The 16,892-nt window shown below is 41.8% G+C and overlaps 1 protein-coding gene across 5 annotated transcripts in view; it reads left to right on the forward strand.

Annotated features, from left to right (window-relative positions):
• Positions 1 to 16,892, forward strand: part of CBY1 (chibby 1, beta catenin antagonist) — a 117,086-nt gene that overhangs the window by 88,746 nt on the left and 11,448 nt on the right. For all 5 annotated transcript variants that reach the window (XM_075833577.1, XM_075833578.1, XM_075833575.1 and 2 more), the window contains exon 3: positions 13,474 to 13,579. In XM_075833577.1, coding sequence (XP_075689692.1) covers positions 13,474 to 13,579 — 106 coding nt within the window. The remainder of the gene's footprint in view (positions 1 to 13,473; positions 13,580 to 16,892) is intronic.

The raw sequence follows: 16,892 nt of genomic DNA on the forward strand, positions 1-16,892 counted from the left end.
TGCATCGATTAGACTACATCTGCTATGGACTATATAAGGGGTGGTTGACCGAGTATATACACACACATCTCCCTGAGGAAGCACTCATGGCGAAACGCGCGTCGGGGTTCATGTGGAGGAGCGGACACTGTTAACCACCCTTTCTGCTGAATATGGGTAAGGCTGCTGGTATACATACTACTTCTATATGCACTGTCACTTTATCTTACCTCTTTGTTGCTTACCCACATTGAGCACTTACAATGTAAACTTACTGTGGTTGGGAAGATTTCCTATTGTAAGGGTAGGCGCATATTTGTTTAAGTATATTACTATACAGAACGTGCAATACCTATATAACAGAGTCAGCATTAAGTACTTGTAGCTCCGCTGCTCTTACTAGAGTCTTGTCCTTGTATTTTTTAACACTGTTTGTATTGTGTTTAATAAAAATTCAAAACTTTTATACATTCATTGGCTTCTAATGCTCTGATTGTGTTCTTTTGTGTATAGATTATTTCATGGAGCTGCCTTTATGAGATGGGGGGATGTTTATGGTTTAAACGGTGCCCAGCCCATATTACAAGTGTGTTTGGAGTCTATATATTGATCTGCAACTAGTAATGCAGCTTTCCTCCTGGCCATCAGTTTTCTGATTGGTTGCTATGGGTAACCGCTCCCCTGTACCTTCCTGTCTAGGATTATCTTATAAAGTGCACTACCAGCTACTGCCAGATAAAAACCATCTTTACTATTAAAGCGAATGTCTGTATTCACTTTTATAGTATTGGATCGTGATCGTGTGATAATGGCTGATAACCGAGAACAACGGCAAGGTTGAGACCTTAACGAAAACCTTACTGAACACCCGATGTACCTATGTGCCAAATTAGGGGTCAAATAGTTCAGGTGTTTGGATGCCTATAGAGGACGACAGACATTCACTTTTATAATTCTAGAATAGCAGAGTTACCCGGCTTCACACTGGTCTATTTGTTTGTGTGAGTGGTTAACCCCTTAGTGACCACCAATACGCCTTTTCACGGCGGTCACTAAGGGGCTTTAGGCTAAGCCGCCACCTTTTCACGGCAGCACTTTAGCCTAATGTAGCGCCGAAATAAATGATTAAAGCTCTGTTCTCTCAGCTACCGGAAGTAGCTTGTGGTTCGGAGCAACAACCAGAGACCATAACGAGTGGTCTGGGGGTGCTTTGGTGCTTTGTATGTATGTATGTGTGTGTGTGTGTGTGTATGTGTATGTATATATATATATATATATATATATCTAGGTTAGTGCTAGGTTAGCGTTTGTGCTAGGTTAGCGTTCGTGTTTAGGGCTGTAATAGCTGTAAGGCTGGATTCACACGAGCATGTTTGGTCCGTAAAGGACGGACCATATTTCAGCCGCAAGTCCCAGACCGTACACTCTGCAGGAAGCCGGGCTCCTAGCATCATAGTTATGTACGACGCTAGGAGTCCCTGACTCTCCGTGGAACTACTGTCCCGTACTGAAAACATGATGACAGTTGTCCCGCAGCGAGGCAAATTTTGGATATCGACATTAATTCCTGGAGTCGCTTCAAATTGGTGTACTTGGGGGGGGGGGGGGAATGATAGTTCGGCATCCCACATCACGGGAGGGACTGCAACACTCGGCCCTGCACTTGACGCCTCTAGCGACGGCTGTATCTGCCACCATAGGGCTATGGGGTTCAGCGGTAGAATTGGAATCGTCACTGTTAGGAAAAAATTCTGAAGCGGTGTCAATTTCACTATCAGAACTGTCGGAACATAGCAAGGCGTAGGCTTGCTCCACGCTGTACAGTCTCTGAGACATTACAAGGATATCTACATGCTGTCCACTGTACACGCAGACACCACTGTGACAGAGAGAGGGGGGCTACCACTGCAAACCACAAACCTGTCTGTGTAACAGACTACAACAAATTTATGGGGGGTGTAGACCTTTCCGACCAGGTGCTTCAACCTTACCTGGTGAAGCGCAAAAATAAGACCTGGTACAAAAAGGCCGCAACATACCTTATCCAGGTTGCTACCTATAACAGTTTTTTGTTATTTTCAAAAAGGCCCAAGGAACGCCCACTTTTATTCAATTTCAGGAGACGGTCATTGAGCGTCTCCTTTTTGAGTCCACTATACCTGCACAATCCTGCGAATCTGAGGATGTGCGCAGGCTTTCCGAGTGCCACTTTTTACACCCTGTTTCTTCCTCTGGGACCCAAAAATATCCCCAAAAAAGGTGCCGGGTATGTAGAAATCATGGCTGGAGGAGGGATACCTGCTTTTATTGCCCCATGTGTCCATCAAAACCAGGGCTTTGTAACTACCTCTGTTTCAAAACCTATCACACGGTTTCAAATTACTAGCATTTAATGGCCAAAAAAAATAATGGGTGGGGGTGGTCTTTTTAGGGAGTCAATTTATTTATATTTTCTTTTTAGTTTGTGGGCTTTCCAAGTAGGAATTATTTCTTTTGGGAGAGGTTGTAGAGCACATTTTTTTTTCAGACTGTAAAATTAATTTGACCCCTTATGATTTTTTTTTTATTTCTTTGTTTGTGGGTGATCAAATCCTGGAATTAATTGTCCAGTACAAAATCCCACATCCACCATTTTTTTATTAGACGGTTCTTATGACTATGTCCTGCCACCTACAGCTGTTACATTCCTAATTCTGTACCGTGATACGGGAATGATCTTTTTTTTATCTGGAGGATCTCTAATAATCGAACTATTCCTTCTCAATACACCATGGGCTTTATTACAGTTTTGTTCGGGTTTTTGATGGATCGCTTACACCCGACAATACTTTTAGAAATAGTAACATCATTTTGGGGATCAGTGATCCTTTACTGTTCCTATAGATGGTTTTGGACACTGCCCCTTCATATATTCTGTAGGTGATTGGTTGTTTTGTGCACATAGCCGTTTTTACCTTGCTGGGCAGGGGCCTGTTATGGTGTACCGCGTCGCTTGGCACGTTCATCCATTATATAGGGATTGATGGGGCTAAAGAGACGTTGTACAACCAGTCAGTGAAAAAAAAAAAAAAGCTTGACATGACAGCCCTGCAGGTGTTCTTCTATCATGTGAACAAACGCGAGTTTGCCACATGGTTAGATACATTTTCCTCCATTTGTATATATTGACGTGATAGATTTTGGGGTGCGTTTCTTCATTCTCATGTTTGCTTTACAAAGAAATATATCTGTAAAACGACTCATTTGTGGAAAAAAAGTGAAATTTACATTTTTTTTCACCTGCGTTGCATTAATTCCTGCAAATTCTGTCAAAATACTCGCTACACCCCTAAATGAATACATAAAGGGGTATAGTTTTCTAAATGTGGTAATTTATGGGGGATTTCTATCGTTCTGGCAGCTCAAAGCCTCTCCAAATGTGCAGTGGGGCGTAAAACATTTTCAAGCAAAGTATGTGTCCTGAAAGCCATCGGGTGCTTGCTTCCTTTTGGGCTCTGCCGTGTGTCCAGGCAGCGCATTAGGGCCACAATGGGGGCATTTTTGAACACCAGAGAAACAGGGTGATAGATGTGTTTCTTCATTCTCATGTTCGCTTTACAAAGAAATCTGTCTTTAAAATGATACATTTGTGGAAAAAGTGAAAAAATTATAATTTGCACCCTACTTTGCATGAATTCTTACAAAAAACTGTGGGGTCAAAATACTTCCAACACCCCTTAATAAATATCTTAAGGGGTGTAGTTTTAAAAATTAGGTAATTCATGGTGATTTCCATCATTCTGACACATATGAGCTTCTGAAAACTTGGCTTGGTGCAAGAAAACAAAATGTACTTCAAAATGTATAAAATTATTATAACATTTGTAAGTCTCCTAAATTGCTAAAAATGTTTGTTTTTTTCAAAACTGCTTCTAAAATAGAGTAGAGAAATGTATATATATTTAATTTAAAAAAAAGTGTGCAGTATGTATAAATGCGACATATTGCAGTTCAAAATAGGGTAAATGTTAATTTATTAATTTTTTTAAATCATAAATTTTTTTAATTTTTAATTAATTTTCGCAAATTGTATCAGTCTACTTTTTCCACCTAAATAAAGTACAAGATGTGAGGAAAAAACAATGTCAGAATTACTTGGATATGCAAAACTATTGCAGAGTTATTATCTGATAAAGTTACGCATGCCAGATTTCCAAAATCTGGCTTGGTCATTAACCCCTTAAGGACACAGCCTAGTTTTGGCCTTAAAGGAACAGTGTCACCAAAATTTTTTTTTTAATATCAGTTTTATGTTAGGGTTTTATTAAAAACGTTTATATTTATTTGTGTGTTACTTTTTTCAATTTTTACACTTTTTCTTCCCTATGGGGGCTGCCATTTTTTTTCCATTTCTGTATGTGTCGATTAACGACACATACAGACATGGAATACGGCAGCTCCAGTCCCATAGGGACTGCGAACGGGGCCCGTTCCATCCACTTTGGTGTACGCCGTGTGTGTGGGAACGGCCGGCGCCATTTTCCTGTGGACCAGTAGTCGCGGCCGGGCAGTAAGATTACTACTTCCGGTCGCGGCTTCCGGACTTGTGCACATGGAGCAGCGGCAGCAGACGGAGCGGACGGACCGGAGGGAGCGGCGGCGACTGGAGCAGGTAAGTGATTTCTATGTATGTGCGTGTTTCAGTGTGTTTACTACTGTATGTTAACCTTCTACACTGTGTGTTAGCTCAAAAAATGGCAACACACAGTGTAGGATGTTAGACCGTTCAAACCCCTCGTTTCTCCCGGCACTAGCCAGGATAAAGGAGGGGGGGATTCTGAGAGCTCACTAGAGCGAGGGATTTTTTCCCAATTTTGCAGCATAAAGCAATGTGGTTGCTTTACCACATGCAATGCTGCAATTTTGGGAATTGCTCCATCTAGTGACCAGTGCTGGGAAATATTATAAATTGAATCCAATTTATAATATTTCCTGACTTGTGGAAAAAATTTAAAAAATTAGAACAATGTTTAATCACCTACACACTAATTGTTTAACTAAAAAAAAACAAACATGTTTTTCTGGCAACACATTCCCTTTAAGGCTCAGAGCCCATTTTTCAAATCTGACATATTTCAATTTATGTGGTAATAACGTCGGAATGCTTAAACCTATCCAAGCGATTCTGAGATTGTTTTCTCGTGACACATTGGGCTTCATGTTCGTGGTAAAATTTGGTCGATATATTCAGTGTTTATTGGTGAAAAATTGCAAAATGTAGAGAAAATTTTGAAAAAATAGCATTTTTCAGAATTTAAATGCATCTGCTTGTAAAACAGACGGTTATACCACCCATATAGTTACTAATAGTTACTAGTTCACATTTACCATATGTCTACTTTAGATTGGCATCGTTTTTTGAATATTATTTTATTTTTCTTGGACGTTACAAGGCTTAGAACATAAACAGCAATTTCTCATATTTTTAAGAAAATTTCAAAAGCTTTTTTTTTAAGGTACCTGTTCAGTTCTGAAGTGGCTTTGAGGGGCCTATGTATTAGAAACCCTGATAAAACACCCCATTTTAAAAACTAGACCCCTCAAAGTATTCAAAACAGCATTTAGAAAGTTTTTTAACCCTTCAGGCGTTTCACAGGAATTAAAGCAAAGTGGAGGTGAAATTTGCAAATTTCATTTTTCTTGCTGAATTTCAATATTATTCAATTTTTTTCTGTAACACAGAAGGTTTTACCAGAGAAATACTACTAAATATGTATTGTCCAGATTCTGCAGTTTTTAGAAATGTCCCACATGTGGCTCTAGTGCGCTCGTGGACTAAAACACAAGCCCCAGAAGCAAAGAAGCACCTAGTGCATTTTGAGGCCTCTTTTTTATTAGAATATATTTTAGGCAGCATGCCAGGTTTGAAGAGGTGTTGAGGTATCAAAGCAATGGAAACCCACCAGAAGTGACCCCATTTTGGAAACTAGACCCCTCAAGGAATTCATTTATGGTTGTTGCTATCATTTTGACCACACCGTTTTTTCACAGCACCTATTTGAATTGGGCTGTGAAATTAAAAATATTATATTTTCTCCATTAAGATGTCATTTTTGATCAAAATTTCTTATTTTCACAAGGAATAAAACACCCCATTTTGTTGCCCAATTTGTCCTTAGTGCGGCAATACCCCATTTGTGGTGACCCCATTTTAAAAACTACACCCCTTAAGACATTCATCTAGAGGTGTAGTGAGCATTTTGTCCCCACAGTTACTGTGTAAAAGATAATGCACAGCAGATGGTGCAGAGTGAAATTTGCAATTTCCTATACATATATGCCATTTCAGTGTCCGATATATTGTGCCCAGCATGTGCCACCTGGAGACATACACCCCATAATTTGTAATGTGGGTTCTCCCGGGTACGGCAATACCCTACATGTGGCTGTTATTAGCTGCCTGGGAACACGGCAGGGCTCAGAAGGGAAGGACCACCATTTAGCCTACTGGAGCTTTTTTGGTGCTAAGTCATGTAGGCAGAACCCCTGAGGTACCAGTACAGTTGAAACCCCCGAGAAGTGACCCCATTTTAAAAACTACACCCCTTAAGACATTCATCTAGAGGTGTAGTGAGCATTTTGACCCCACAGTGCAGATGGTGCAAAGTGAGATTTGAGATTTCCTATACATATATGCCATTTCAGTGTCCGATATATTGTGCCCAGCATGTGCCACCGGAGACATACACCCCATAAATTGTAATGTGGGTTCTCCCGGGTACGGCAATACCCTACATGTGGCTGTTATTTGCTGCTTGGGCACATGGCAGGGCTCAAAAGGGAAAGATGAGGGGGATAAGCTGTGCGGAGTGCATCAGGGTAAATTACAAATCAAGGGATGTATGGTAAATTTTAAAACAATCTTTTATACAGAGCCCTGGTTTTTCGGGACACGTGTCGCATTGGTATATTGTGTCCTTCCTTATCCCCCTCTTATAGCAGACTCTGCACCTCTTTTGACTCTTTCCCTTTCCACCGGTTTGGGGATTTTCTCCTGGAAAGTGTTTCTCTGGTACGATGCGTGTGGCCTCACTTCCAGAAGTACTGGGTGCCCCTCCTTCCTGGTCGCAAAAAATTAGGTTCTTTATAACCACCTCTTCAAATTCCAGGAAAGTTCCCCTCTGGCCTGCACATCGTTGTAGCACGTACGCATTGTACAGTGCCATCTCTATGATGTGCACGGCCAGCTTCTTATACCACACCCTCGATTTCTGCATAGCGCTGTAGGGCTTCAGGACTTGATCCGACAAGTCCACTCCTCCCATGTACCTATTGTAGTCCAGGATGCAATCTGGTTTGGGGGTCTCTCTACTGGTACCTCGTACAGGTACATGGGTACTGGTGTGGCCATGTATTGTTGTCAATACAAGGACATCTCTCTTGTCCTTGTACTTGACACACAATATGTTGCTGCTAGAATGTGCCCTGCTCTCACCCCTTCTGAGTGTTTGCCCAAGCAGTGTTTTAGGAAGGCCTCTAAGATTTTTTTCTAGCAGTGCCGCATGCCGCAGTCCTTCTGGAAGCGAGGCACTTGAAGAGTGGGACGCTGGTATAAAAATTATCCAGGTAGAGGTGGTAACCCTGGTCCAGCAGTGGGTGCAACAAATCCCACACAATTTTTGCGTTCATTCCCAGTAAGGGGGGGCATTCTGGGGGCTGAATACTGCTGTCCTTCCCTTCATATATCCTGAATTTATATGTATACCCTGATGCACTCTCGCACAGCTTATACAACTTCACGCCATACCTTGCCCTCTTACTTGGCAGGTACTGGCGGGATTGAAGCCTCCCTTTAAAATGTACCAGGGACTCATCAATGGAAATACACTTCTCGGGGGTGTATGCTTGGGCAAACCGGGCACTGATATGGTCTAATAAGGGTCTCAGTTTATATACACGGTCAAAACTGGGGTCATCTCGGGGTGGGCACTGCTCATCGGCATAATGTAGGAAGCGAAGTATTGCCTCATAACGCATCCTGGACATAGCCATACGGTACATCGGGGTGTGTTATAAGATGTCCGTGCTCCAGTAGGTCCTAATGGATAGCTTTTTCAGAAGCCCCATGTTTAAGAGCAGTCCCCAGAACTTGCAAAACTCTGCTGCGTTTACAGGAGTCCACCTCTGGGATTGGGCATAAAATGAGTTGGGGTTCTTGGTGATATACTGTTGGCCATATAAATTAGTCTGGGAGACCATTAGCTCTATAAAGTCATCAGTGAAGAAGAACTTGAAAAAGTCCATCTCACTGAACCCTGACGTGTTAAATTTTTATCCCTGGGCTGCCCGTGTACTCAGGGATTTGGGGTTCATAATGGTCTGGTGAGGGCGTCCAAATGGGGTCACTTCGCTCAGGGGTATCACTTGTTGTGGGGTCACTTCTCTCAGGGATTTCTACTATGGTGGTGGTCCTGGGGCGTCTCCTAGGGGGTGCCTCCTCTTCATCGCTGGATGAGGAGGTAGACAAATAAAATAGTGTATCACCATCCGACGAGTCCGTGTCGGAGGCCAGAAATGCATACGCCTCTTCAGCAGTAAATGTCCGTTGGGACATGCTTGTTGTGCTAAGACAAAATTTATATACAGCAAAAAAACAAATCCCTAACTGGGAGCAATAGGATAGCACAACTAGCACAAATGCGTGTTTTGTTTTTAGAGAGCAAGTGGACTTCCCTGACGCTAAAGCTAACTAGGGCGAGGGTTCCTAACACTAAACCTAACTAAATTTTATGTGGACTTCCCTAACGCTAAACCTACCTACGGCGACGATTCCCTGACACTAAACCTATCTAGATTATTCCAAGCTTCCCTGACACTAAACCTAACTACGGTGATGGATCTCTAACGCTAAGCCTATCTACGGTGACCGATTCCTGACGCTAAATTCCCTGTCCCTATACCTAACTACGCTTTTTGACGGTTCCCTGACACTAACTAACCCTAATGCTAAACTAAGCAGTTAAATTGTCAAATTTGGCTAAACTAACAATTTTTTTTATATTTTTTTTTTTTGTTTTATATAGAAAAAAATAAAAATAAAATCCCCAGGGACCAAGAAATTTGGTCCTGAAGACTGAAAAGTGGTCAGTGATAGGAGATCACTGACCAAAAAACGTTGGTGGAACTCAAAGAGGAAGGGAACAGGAGTGGGTAGTGGATGGGGTGGTGGGAAGCAAAAAAACCGTTGTTTTAGAAACTTTTTTTCACTTTTTTAACTTCTTTTCTCTTCTGACTCTCTGCTCACAACCGCTCTCAACGCCTCGCTAACTCCAACAGGGCGTTCAGGGCGGTTGCAGCAGGATGTGAGGTCAGATAGAGGAAGTGAAGAGACCGATCGCTGCTATTGGCTAGTTACTTACTGACTAGCCAATAGCGGCGATCGGCGAGGCGGGACCATAGTAAATAGTCCCGGCCCATTATGCTGTGATAGCCTGCTGTCAGAAACAGCAGCTATCACAGCTCATGAACGCGCACCGCTGTGCTCAATGAGACTGATCGCTGATATTGGCTAGTTACTCACTGACTAGCCAATAGCGGCGATCGGCGAGGCGGGACCATAGTAAATGGTCCCGGCACATTATGCTGTGATAGCGTGCTGTCAGAAACAGCAGCTATCACAGCTCAGGAACGCCGGGCTCGAGCACTGCTGTGCTGAACGAGAACGATCGCGGTTATCACAGCGCATGAACGCGCCGGGCGCGAGCACCGCTGTTCTAATTGCAGGACGTACCATTAGGTCATGGAGCGCGAACGATACAGCTGCCATGACCTAATAGTACGTCCAGGAGCGGGAAGGGGTTAAGGCACTTTCAGGCCTGGTCACTAAGGGGTTACAAACTTAATTTCCTACTGATATGAAGCCAACATATCCAATAAAGTCCAAGTGCAGGGTTCCTTTTTGGAGGCATGACTGGTATGAAAGAGTTTCAATTCATGAGAATGCTCAAATCCAGCATAGGTGAAGTTCGTTTACAGCGAGTAACACGTCGAGTAAAAAAAAATGGCTTGGTTGTTATGGAAACCTGGTCTAAGACTGTGTATGCGAGTGAGGCTAAGAATAAAGGACCTGCGAGCTTCTATTGGCTAATACAGGTAATCTGATGTGATATGGAGGAAGGTCCTTGATGTGGAAGTCAGTGGTGCCATATTTGCTTTTGTGAATATGTTGAGGACGGGAAGTCCTAGAGAGCTGAATTCCGGTCTAAAACCTTCGGAAGCGCGTGATTTACTGATGTGCCAAATTTGGTCCAGATTGGTCTAGTCGTTTGGCCGTTCATAAAGGACAGACAACAGAAATTCATATAAAGATGTAAGGAAATTGTATCATGTGCGATTGCTGGATATACTTTAAAGGGGTTGGTCTGTTTTATATGAATACTCTCTATTCAGATAAAAGATTGTTAGTCATTTAGAATGTAAGCTCTTATGGACAAGGACTTCTCTAATGTTGTCTCATTGTTTGTTAATTTATTTTGATTTGTCATTTTACTTGTTAGTTACTTACCCGATTTGTAAAGTGCTGCGGAAAATGTTGGCGCTAAATAAATACAAATTATTATAGTGTTTGTGTGATTCAGAAGCCGAGCTGCAAGTGAAAATTGAGGGAGTAGGTAACTGTATAGCTACTTGCATCTATATAAACTCCTATATTATGTAGATTCATTACACACAGAGTGATCTATTTCCCGCTTTTTTTTTTTTTTTTCTTTTAATGTTCAGTATAGCGAACAGTTAATGGAAACCCAAAATTTAGTCTCTGGAAATTAGAATATTATATAAGCGTAATTTCAAAAATGTCAGCAGAGGGAAGCATGAAGTGCTCTCAAATTTCCTGGTAGACGGCTGCGTAGACTCTGGACTTTATATAACACAGTGGACCAACCCCATTGCTCAGTGGTCCAAAGTCCTGTTTTCAGATGAAAGTAAATTTTGCATTTAATTTGGAATTCAAGGTCCCAGAGTCTGGAGGAAGAGTGGAGAGGCGTCAATCCAAGTTGCTTGCGGTCCAGTGTGAAGTTTCCACAGTCGGTGATGGTTCGGGGAGCCATGTCATCTGCTGGTGTTGGTCCACTGTTCTATATCAAGTCAAGAGTCAGCGCAGCCATCTACCAGGAAATTTTACAGCACTTCATGCTTCCCTCTGCTGACAAGCTTTATGGATCTGCTGATTTCATTTTCCAGCAGGACTTGGCACCTGCCCACACTGCCAAAAGTACCAATACCTGGTTTAATAACCACAGTATCACTGTGCATGATTGGCCAGCAAACTCGCCTGACCTAAACCCCATAGAGAATCTATAGGGTATTGTCAAGAGGAAGATGAGAGACACCAGACCCAACAATGCAGATGAGCTGAAGGCCGCTATCAAAGCAACCTGGGTTTCCATAACACCTCAGCAGTGCCACAGGCTGATCGCCTCCATGCCACGCCGCATTGATTCAGTAATTCATGCAAAAGGAGCCCTGACCAAGTATTGAGGGCAGATACTGTACATACTTTTCAGTAGGCCAGCATTTCGGTATTAAAAATCTTTTTTTAAATTGGGCTTATATAATATTCAAATTTTCTGAGACTAAATTTTGGGTTTTCATTAACTGTTCGCCATATTCATCAACATTAAAAGAAAAAAATCCTGGAAATCACTCTGTGTGTAATGAATCTATATAATATAAATTTCACTTTTTGAATTGAATTACTGAAATAAATTATCTTTTTGATGATATTCTAATTCATTGAGAAGGACTAGTATATCTCTCAGCTAAGATCTTATATGTCATAGATTCTATATATAGTGTAGATAAAAATCGTAATAAAATCACATTTCTCTGGGATTACGTTCTTGATTGAAAATCCCATAGAAGATTTCCTTCAGTAACCGGCATGTGATATACGGGATAACAGCCCTCCCTAAAATTGCTATCCGCTTGTTGTTGACCCTTCATACGATTTTTTTGTAACTTTTTTTTTTGTTAAATCAAATAGTTTTTATTGCAAATTTTAGATTTTACATGAAAAGAAGATTCCCCCCCCCCCCAATAACCCAACATAGTCAAACTTAGCACACCATAGGTACGATACAAAAAGATTTTTATTATATTTTAATCAGTTATTTAAGAGCAAGGGCCATCAAGACCTAAAATAACACACAAATTTGTGTGTTATTTTAGCTCTTGATGGTCATTGCTCTTAAATATCTGATTAAAATATAATAAAAATCTTTTTGTGTGGTACCTATGGTGTGTTATTGTGTTATTTCAGTCTCCGTATGGTAGTGTCTACGCATATACTATAGGGATTGTGTCTATGCTTTGATATACGCAGATCATTATATGTATTATTTTGGCCTGGTTTGGTATAGGTATTGATATAGTCAAATTTAGGGCTGGTCAATTATGACCTTAATGAAACCTGTAACTTCGATTACCATTATTGAATGATTATTTAGGCCACACCTCCTTTACATGCCACGCCCCCTAATTGCATGCTATGCCACTGAATTAATAATTATCCTGAGCCTGCTGTATACTATTGTATATAATATACCCCCTGACACTGCGCTCTAAAAGTATATTGCACAATAGTGCTTCGCACACAGTATAGTGCCTCTATAACTGCCCTCACCCAGTATAATGCCCTTATAACTGCTCTCTACACAGTATGTTGCCCCATAGTGCTCCCCACACAGTATAATGCCCCTATAACTGCCTCCCCACAGTATAATGCCCCTATAGTTGCCCACCACACAGGTCCCCTGCTCTACCATTGGATTCAACTGTATCTGCGTCCTGAAGATGCAGATACAGTTTAAATCGGGAGAAAATAATTGATAAAAATTCGCAAGATGACGTCGTTGAATTGCGCAGAATTTAGATTTTGATTATTTTTCGATTAATTGCCCAGCCCAAGTCACACTCTACAAAGTGCATTGTAACTGTTCATATATCTGCATACAAGTGCTTTTAGAGTTCATATTACTTTGTATGCCACCACTATACTTTCTACATAAAGATCACAGTAACCGTAATAACAAAAAGTAATGTATTGAACATAATAAATTCTACAGAATGCACATTCCTCTCTTGCCAGTGAGCATTCATAGGTACATCCACATCATAGACCTGTAGAGGAATCTCCCTTACCGTTTCGCTCATAATCCCCAATTCAGTCTCCTTACGAGCAGTAGCTAGTAAATTATCTAGAAGCTAGGCCAGATGAATCGATCCAGGGAGCCCAGAGTTACTCAGGTTTGGCCATATCCTGTAGATCTACTATCTATAGTTTTATCTCATATGTGATTTTAGAATTAAATAAGGGTATGATTTATTACGTCATGAACTACTACTTGCACCATACACACTATGGCATTTAGAACGTTTAAGTTCTAGTATTATTTTCTCAGTTTCCTCTCAGGTCTATTTATTATCCCTTTTTTCTTTTCTTTATTTTTCTTCTAGCTGGACAGGACAACAAAGGAGGTGGAGCTGGGTCTGGATTATGGTGCCCCTAATATCACCATTGCAGGGCAAAGTCTAAAATTTGAAAACGGGCAGTGGATTACTGGTAAGTAACTTGTTAGGCTCTGTTTACATCTGCTATGGGGGCTCCGTTAGAAGAATTGTTTTACCCGGACAAAATAGTGCAGCATTCTATTCTGTCTGGCAAATCGATTGACGCCGTGACATAAGCCCAAGCCCAAGTCAATGTGTTCTGTTGGGAGTTGTTTGGTTTTCGTCTAAAAGGAGACACCTGGGATGTTGTGAAAATGCCACCCAGAACTTCATACTTGGAGTAACCAAACACATAGCAGATTTGTTGCAGATTTTTACGCAGCAAAATCGCAGCTGTATACGCATTGGTTACATGTCGCTTTTGGTGTGGATTCACCACAGATATCACCCAAAAGCGTCAAATCCACTGTGAACATCTGCAGCAGAATGATGATGCAGTGGATTTAAAAATCTAAAGCATGCTCTGATTTCCATGCTCTAAATAAAAGATTCGATCAGCCGAAAAACTAGCGTTTTCTCGTTTGTTGGATGATTGCTGCCCTGTCTATACGGGGCAATAATCGGGAGCGACTGTTCGTACAATCATTAGCCCACTTAAAAGGATCTTTATGCTTATTTCTATATGCACACACAGTTGAAGTCATGAGTTTGAATACAACTTAGCCACATTCATTAAAGGGAATGTGTCGCGAATTAAACTTATTTCTATTATATTTTTTAAGTTTTTTGCTGTATTTTTTATTTTTTTCTTCCACATGGTGGAAAGTATTAAAAATTAAATAATAATTTGACATGTTTCCCTATGTTGGCCACCAGGGGGGAGCACTTCCCAGAATTGCAGAAAGGTGAATAAGGCTAAACAACCTGACTCACAGCTGCCGTAAATGTGGGAGGGAATCTCACCCCCCCCCCTCCTACAAGCCAGGAAAAGGTGTTTTCAAATTGCTAAGCAGTGTCCGGCAGCCATTTTGGGTGTGATTCTGCAGCTGGCAGAAGTTATAGAACACCAAAAGGCTAAGGGTATGTTCACACGCTTACTAAACAAAGGGAAAACCAGCTCCTGATTGTCAGCCATTTTTTAATCAAACTCGCGTTTTTTACGGCCGTTTTTGGAGCTGTTTTTCTATAAAGTCAATGAAAAAAGGCTCCAAAAACGTCCCAAGAAGTGACGTGCACTTCATTTTGGCGGGCTTCTTTTTACGTGCCGTTTTTGGAAAACGACCATGTAAAAAACGCCCTGTCGGAACAGAACTCCGTATTTCCCATTGAAACCAATGGGCATATGTTTGGAGGCGTTCTGCTTCCCATTTTTCAGCTGAAAATATTGTGTGTGAACATACCCTTAGAATGATGAAAGTGAAGTGAATGACTTTTCAGTTGACCGGTTCACACGCCGTGTATTTGTCACGTTTTTTTTTTGCACATTTTACGTGCCAAAAACCACATAAAAAAACGCTTGATTGTGTGTGTGTGTCCAGGGAAACATGGCGCCGCACCTGTCCTCAGGTCGTGTATGGCCTTGGGAACAGTACAAATTTTTTTTTTCCTCTTTGCAACCTGCACTCATAACTATTTTTATTTTTTGTGCAACGTAACTGTATGAGATTTTTATTTTTTTTGCAGGATAAGTTGCACGTTATGAAGGTGCCATTTTTTGGTACACTCACATTATCGTTTCATTTCTATAAATATTTATTTTGGCAAAAATGCAGAAAAAAAAAGCTGCTCAGCAAGGAACAAGTCTTCTCCAAATCCGCCATAAAAATGCCAGTAGCACATACTTTCTGGGGAACTGTCCTCTGGTCTGATGAAACAAAGATGGAACTATTTGTACATAATGATAATCATTATGGCCAGAGAAAAAAGAGGTAGGCTTGCAAGCCAAAGAACTCCATCCCAACCGTGAAGCATGGTGGTGGCAGCATCATCATCATGTTGTAGGGGGGCTTTGCTGCAGGAGGGACTGGTGCACTTCACACAAAATAGATAGCATTATGAGGAAGGAAATGATGTCGAGATCTTGAATCAACATCTCAAGACATTAGCCAGGAAGTTAAAGCTTGGGAACAAATGGGTCTTCCAAATGGACAATGAGCCTATGCATACTTACAAAGTTGTGTCAAAATGGCTTAATGACAACGAAGTGAAGATAATGGAGTGGCCATCACAAAACCCTGGTCCAATCCGATAGAAAATTTATAGGCAGAAATGAAAAAGTGTGTGTGAGCAGGAGGCCTACAAACCTGACTTTGTTATACCAGTTCTGTCGCAGGAATAGGCCAAAATTCCAGCGACTTATTTTGAGAAGCTTGTGAAAGACTACCCAAAATGTTTAACCCAAGTTAGCAGTTTACATACACATGGTCAGTAGTTAGTAGCATTGCCTTTAAATTGTCTAGGTCACTGGGAGTGCAATGAACAAAATAATAGCTGAAATATATAATTGTCAAATACAGTAGTGATCCTAACTGACATAAGAGAGGGAATGTGTACTAGAATTAAATGTCAGGACTTGTGAAAATCTGAGTTTTAATTATTGTGGCTCAGGTGTGTGTAAACTTATGACTTCAACTGTATTTTCACATAATCACCGGAACGGAATAGAGCAAAAATATTCCTGAGCCAGATGCCAGTAAACCTTTGAGTCTAATTAGTGAATTGATATGTAGATGCTCACACATTTAGTTGGGGGGGGGGGTAGTCCCACCCCCCAATGTGACAATCTGAGAGCAGGGAGGCAGCTGGCCAAGCAGCAGAGCACCCAATCAATACAAAGTCCCACTCTAGGGTACCTGAATTTCCAGACAGTGGCCGAGGCTTTAGCACGGATGGAGGTGGGTGCAGCAAATTGCGCCAGACGTGGCGGATGACACTGGACGTGGCAGGACACGACTCCAACACTAACAGGCTCAGGAACAATACAGGTAGCAGGGCACGGGGAACAACAGGAACAGGATAACACTAAGGCATCATTTGGAAGACTGACATGGGAATACTAACAACGATCAGGCAATGAGCAAAGGGCCAGGGCCCTTCTTATAGCCCAGGGGAATCATGGGCTGATTGATGATGATGATTCCCATGTGCCCATTAAGGCCAGGCATGAGCATGCGCGCGCACCCTACGGGACACAGTGGACCGGAGCGGAAGTGAACGCTGGCGTTTCCTAGGAAGGAGATACGAGCCTGCGCTCACAGATCCATGGCTGCGGACACCGGGGGGGGGGTGAGTAATCCCAATGGTCCGCGACCATGGACGCTACAGTATCCCCCCTCTTATGCCCCCTTTTCTTGGGGCAAGAGCGAGAGAGGAACTTCGCAATGAGGGCAGGGGCACTGAGGTTCTCTTCCCGTTCCCAGGACCTC

This window comes from Rhinoderma darwinii, chromosome 7 (assembly GCF_050947455.1).
Source record: "Rhinoderma darwinii isolate aRhiDar2 chromosome 7, aRhiDar2.hap1, whole genome shotgun sequence".
In the NCBI taxonomy this organism is placed as follows: domain Eukaryota; kingdom Metazoa; phylum Chordata; class Amphibia; order Anura; family Rhinodermatidae; genus Rhinoderma; species Rhinoderma darwinii.